At 45.8% G+C, this 5539-nt stretch overlaps 1 protein-coding gene across 1 annotated transcript; it reads left to right on the top strand.

Moving 5' to 3' along the window:
* Positions 1–1854: 1854 nt before the first annotated feature.
* Positions 1855–5241, top strand: LOC144119744 (uncharacterized). Its single transcript, XM_077652291.1, has 3 exons — positions 1855–1860; positions 4208–4715; positions 5147–5241. Coding segments are annotated over exons 1-3 (516 nt in total). The 3' UTR covers positions 5149–5241.
* The last annotated feature ends 298 nt before the right edge of the window (positions 5242–5539 follow it).

Raw genomic sequence — 5539 nt, 5'->3', positions numbered from 1 at the left:
CTGAGGGGATCCAATCTAGTGATTCTACGAAATCCCAGAAATGAAGCTTTCCACATCGTGTGATACACAATTCTTTTCGAAAAACAAAACTAGAGTGTTTCTTGCAAAACAAAGTACCGTCCCCTTGTGCCGAAACATTTGCCGAATACAAATAAAACTTCATTGCAAACAAAAAAAAATGGTCATGGCACCTCAATTGCTCTCATTGTTTGAACACGGTTTGCTGGTTCACAGGTAGGTGGTGCCAGCCGAAAACTTCGCCTCCAGCATGGCAGACATTCCATATTGTCTTAAGGGTTTAGTGGCAGAGAGCTAAAATAACAGAAATCCGCCTATCGTTTACGCGAAGAGCGCTGTTTAGCAGCACGTAGAGAAATTCCGCGCAAAGTATCTCGGCACTGTATTTCTGCATCAGCCACCGTCAATTTAGCTAATGTACGCTGCCTTTTTTTATCGTTTTTAATGCACACCGGAGGATGGAAATTTGTTTCTGAATTTTTCATTTGAAGACCACTTTCTTCTTCAGCGCAGCATAATCTTATGTTTTTCGTGGTCGGCGGTTTTATTTTGAACAATATCAGTGACCTGTACCTGCTGGCCAAGTCTTTGATGGTTCGGCTCTGCTTAATGAGTCACAGTGATCACGTTGATACTTGCTGGATCACTCAGGGTCATCTGTTGGTATAAGCGCAAAGTGCTACAACGAACTTTATACTTGCAGGGGCACCGCTGATACGAATAATATGTTCAGGGAAATCCTAAATATCAGAACAGTAAGTACAGCGGATTCTCAGATGTTAGTTTTTGAGGTGACTCTTTTCTAGTATATAACTGAATACGCCACAGAACGCATTGCAGTTTATGTGAACGGTGGTATTTTTCGTACAGCGCAAGCGTCTCTCTTTGCGGTGATTTCTCTGATGCGTTCGAGGCGGCGTTCATAGCCTCGCTCGACGTGCTTGCTATGACTATGTTCATTCTTTCGCGTGCAGTAGTTTTTGTTTTTGTTTTTTTGTGGTCGGCTACTGTGCTTGCACAAAATTCGTGTCTCGTGGTGAAGGCAACGCTGTAGACAGCAAACGAAAAGACCGACGTGGAGCTGAAACACATCCGCTGAAATGACCTCTTCATTGGGCTGACTTGTGCCCACAAACAAATGAAGACTTCGGCGTTCGTCGAAGAACAGGATGGCTGGCAGCCTCGGCCGCGCGCAATTTAAAGCAAACAACTCTCAAGCAACCCCCCCCCCCCCCCCCCCCCACCTCGAACAAAGTACAATCAGTTCGGCATGGCTGTCATCATTAGAGATAAATCTCGTCGCACCTCGCCTCACAATCATAGTGATAAAGGCGCGTGCGGCTGGTTCTGAATATCAACAAACAAGCATTACAAACGTTCGCGGCATCACTATCACTGCTGTCGTATGCATAGACCGGAGCCCACTGCCTCGCAACACGTTGAATAGTCTCGCTCAAAATATCTCGACACTGCCATTCCGCATCTGCAGTCTTCAAAGTGGAAACGGCCTGCTGTTTATTTTTCTAGATATGCATGCGAGTAGCTCCCTCCGCATAAAGCAGTTCAGAATACGAGTGATATTCTGGCTACGTGGATGAAAATTTAGCACCGTTTACAAAAATAGAAAAATTTATCTGGCTCCCCTGGAGAGCGCTACTATAATTTTCACTCTAACGTGACAAGAAGGCAACGTAAGATCTAAGCGGTTGTTAATCGAAGGGGTGCTGAAACCCACGGGCTTCGACCGTTGACAATACACAGGAAAATGTTGCGAGTCGCGTCTACGTTGTTGTGCTGTCCACGTGCATCCGTATTTTATCGCCCCAGAGAACAGAAATGGAGGTGAACTCACCGAGGACAGTTGGAGGGCTGGAGAGACATCAAGAAGGTTTCACGGAAAATTATCGCTGTCAAATTCTTCGCGGGAAGCACCAACAAAGATGGGCATAAACTCTTCTTGCAACAACCTGCATCCGCACGGCAGTGACTTCCTCTCCGCTCCAAACATCGCTCTTAAGGACACATGAATAAAATCATGAGTCCATGAAAGTGCCAATGATTCAGTGAAGGTTTTCAGGTCCCCCTCTAATGTATTATGAGGCAAATTGCACAAAGAAATAGCTTTTTGAGAATTATCCATTTCAACATTCGTGAAACAGGTTAAGACCACTGGGGGTGTTGTCAGCGCGGCCGTGATACCTTTCATGATGCTAAATAAACCGTCTGAGTACTGAGAGGAGAACATGAAAAAATTTTGAGTGCTTGGAAATGCTGATAATTTTCTTCGAAAAGCGTAGCTTTCACTCCCGGCGAAAACGTATCCTCGCCTAATCCACATTCCCGCTATACGGTGCATTTTACGTCTCTCACCATCTATCTTTCGCAATCTCCATTCTTACATTTTTTTCAGCATTTCTGTGTCGCATCCATAAATATAGTTTTGTCACCAATACAGAAAAGACAACTGAAATCAGCTTTTAGCTGGATGAATTCGAGCATGATAACTACCGAAGTTTGCGAAGTACAACACAGGGCCAAAAAAAAGCAGGCCAAACCAGCCGCCTAAGCTGGAACTTATCGAGTTAAGCTCGCAAGAAAAATAGATACAAAGTGTTATTCTTATTAGCCTCTCGAGCACCTCAGTACCAGGGAAGAAGGGCATTCTGCGGGCAGTATAAAATTAACAAGAAAACAAGGAAAGTCCCGAGAGCGTCGCAAATATATATTCTAGAGCTGATAACTCCAGCAACTATCCCTTCACAATTCCTGCAAAAGAAAAGGAAAACTGACACGGGTTATGCTGCACTCATGCTTGATGATGGGTGGGTTAGGTTACTTCGCGTGAAAGAAAAATTAAATGTATGATCGTTGTGCTACAAAAGGTGCGGCCATTTGTACCTCATGTATATTGTAACCTTAAGAAAAAAACTACTTTTGAGTACTTTTTTATGTTTGCCACCGTTCGACGTCAGTAAAATCTGTCCGCACTTAGGAGAAATAGTTAAGAAACTTGAAGGAATTCCCCCGATCATTTCGCACATTTCAGTCAAAGTACGGCGAGTGTTACCTAGAAGTACGAATAAAATATAATAACAAGCAGATACAGTCCTGCTGCCATGTTCACATTAATTATTCCGCCGGTTTCACATAAAGCGCATCACTTAACAAATGATCCAAGCTGAAAAGTAAGATCACGCCACCAATCACACTACATTTCTCTCATGCACTAAACCGGGTCTAGAAAACCTTCTTAACCTTTTCAGCAAGAGTCCATCTCATTCGCAAATCAGGCGTGCGATCCGTAAAATGCTCTGCAACAATACTGCGCTCAGTATGAAGCAACCTTGATTCTATTTAACATTTTATTTTAACGTATTCCTCTTTTTTCACAAGTGGCTACCGCAGCGAACAGAATACATAGCTCCGCCTTTGACTCAGCCGGCATTATTTGCACTCCATGAACTTCGACGGGAAAAACAAAGAAATTATCTTGGCACGGTACAAAGTGGAGCCTCATTTACGTTCACCACGCGTAGCTGTCCGCCTCAAAGCTATGCTATGCAAGTAGCGTTCCTCTCTGTTGAGTTGCGCTGTACAGTACCTCCTTACCCTCTTCACTTTCACAGCCTATGCACACACAGGGCTTCATGTGAATCCGTATAAAAAGGGCATGGAACAAAGCACAAGCCAGCCGTTGGCAGTACAGCATCTCTAAGTCACCATGGTAAGCCGCTTTTGACTGTTTCAAAAGCATCACCGCTTTCGTAAGAGGCAAACAGACACCTTCGCTATTAAGAGAGCCCTTCAAATGTTTCATTTGAATGTAGAAAGCAATGCGGGCTAAGAGCTTTCCAAAGTAAAAGATGCACCAGTGTTTTGGTAACACAAGCCTCAAACAATATTTTATTCTTATTAAAAATATTCGCAGAGGATTTATTGATCCCGCTCCGTCATTGGCGATGTTAGTTGTTCCAACAGCATAGACAAGCATACTCGTAAGTTATTAAAATATTGTTCCAAACCGGATTCGGTAAAGCAGGAGAGCACTCGATCGATTGCAGAGTATTCATGTTCAACTGCCGCCCCACGTGTAAAAAGTTTGACTCTTTAACCTCTAGTATTCTCAGCGTGGAACGAAATCAGGAGGAAAATGACACTGATCTAAAACATTGCTTCTTATCACTTACAGATCCGCGCCTGCATCGTCCTGGCCCTGGCCACCAGCGCCTTCGCTGGCTTCGTTGGCACCACCGGATATGGCCTCGGCCTGGCTGCCGCCCCAGCTGTGGCCACCTACGCTGCCGCCCCAGCTTTGACTGCTGTCCACGCCGCCCCAGTCGCCACCTACGCCGCTGCTCCAGCTCTGGCTGCCGTGCACGCTGCCCCAGCTGTTGCAACCGTCGCCCACGCTGCTCCAGTCGCTACCTACGCCGCCGCTCCAGCTCTTGCTGCCGTCCACGCTGCCCCAGCTGTTGCCACCACCACCCTCCACCATGCCCCAGCTGTGGCCACCGTTGCCCACGCTGCCCCAGCCCTCGCTTCCTACCACGCCGCCCCAGTCTACGGCTACGGTGTTGGCACCCTCGGCTACGGTGTTGGCCACTACGGCTACGGCCACGGTCTCCTCGGCTATGGGCTGAACTACGGCTACGGTCTTGGCAGTCCATACCACTACGGCGCTCTCCTCCGCAAGAAGTGTAAGTATACCGAAAATACTAGGCTGTGGCACCTGTCCGTAACCCTAGTAAGGCTGCGGAAATACGTTTGCCGGCAGTATGCATGATTTGCCGCCCACAGCTCTTTCAGGTGCACTGTTAATGCGTCTTCTAGAATGCTTGCTGTTTACGACCGTATGGTATTTGAGCTGTTTTCGTATAACTTACTTTTCTGCTTCACAGGTACTAAGAATAGCTTAATCTTAACAGAGCCAGCTTCTGAAAGCATGAAACTCTGTTCATTAGAAGAAAGTAGGCATGTTGGGAGCTAAGCAAAGTGTGTTTATTGAAATGATCTGAATAGATGTCATACAGCTGCTTAACAGAGCGAGTCCACAGTCCGATAGATATATCTGCGGGGGCTTGAATCTATTCTCTGGTGTTCATTGCCTGTTTTGTTGCGTCTCTTTCAGAAACCACTCTAGTGAGCCCAAGTGTTCTGCGCACTATTACGGTCAAAATTATCACACGTTTTCCTCATTGGATATTACCCGACGATGTAAATTATCATTTGAGCTAATAAAGACGTTTCCTAATTTGGCATCTCTGCGTAAGTCGTCATTTTCTCGCAGCTTTCACTTCCACTCATGATGTTGGAGAGCTCGATGTCGAAAATAAAGCTGTGCCTCCATTTTCTGTTCCTGTCCATAAATGCCTCAAGGAGTGGTGACCACAACACACCGAAGAAGTTTTTTAAATTGCAGTTTTCTTCTGAATTTACACGGTGACTACCGTTCCTGTACACGAGAGGGTGTGCGCAATGGTGCAGAAACACTTCCAAACCTAACCTGTGCTATAGCTATCAC

This window comes from Amblyomma americanum, chromosome 2 (assembly GCF_052857255.1).
Source record: "Amblyomma americanum isolate KBUSLIRL-KWMA chromosome 2, ASM5285725v1, whole genome shotgun sequence".
NCBI classification, from domain to species: domain Eukaryota; kingdom Metazoa; phylum Arthropoda; class Arachnida; order Ixodida; family Ixodidae; genus Amblyomma; species Amblyomma americanum.
The sequence above is the reverse complement of the archived record's forward strand: the minus strand, read 5'-3'. Positions and strand labels throughout refer to the sequence as shown.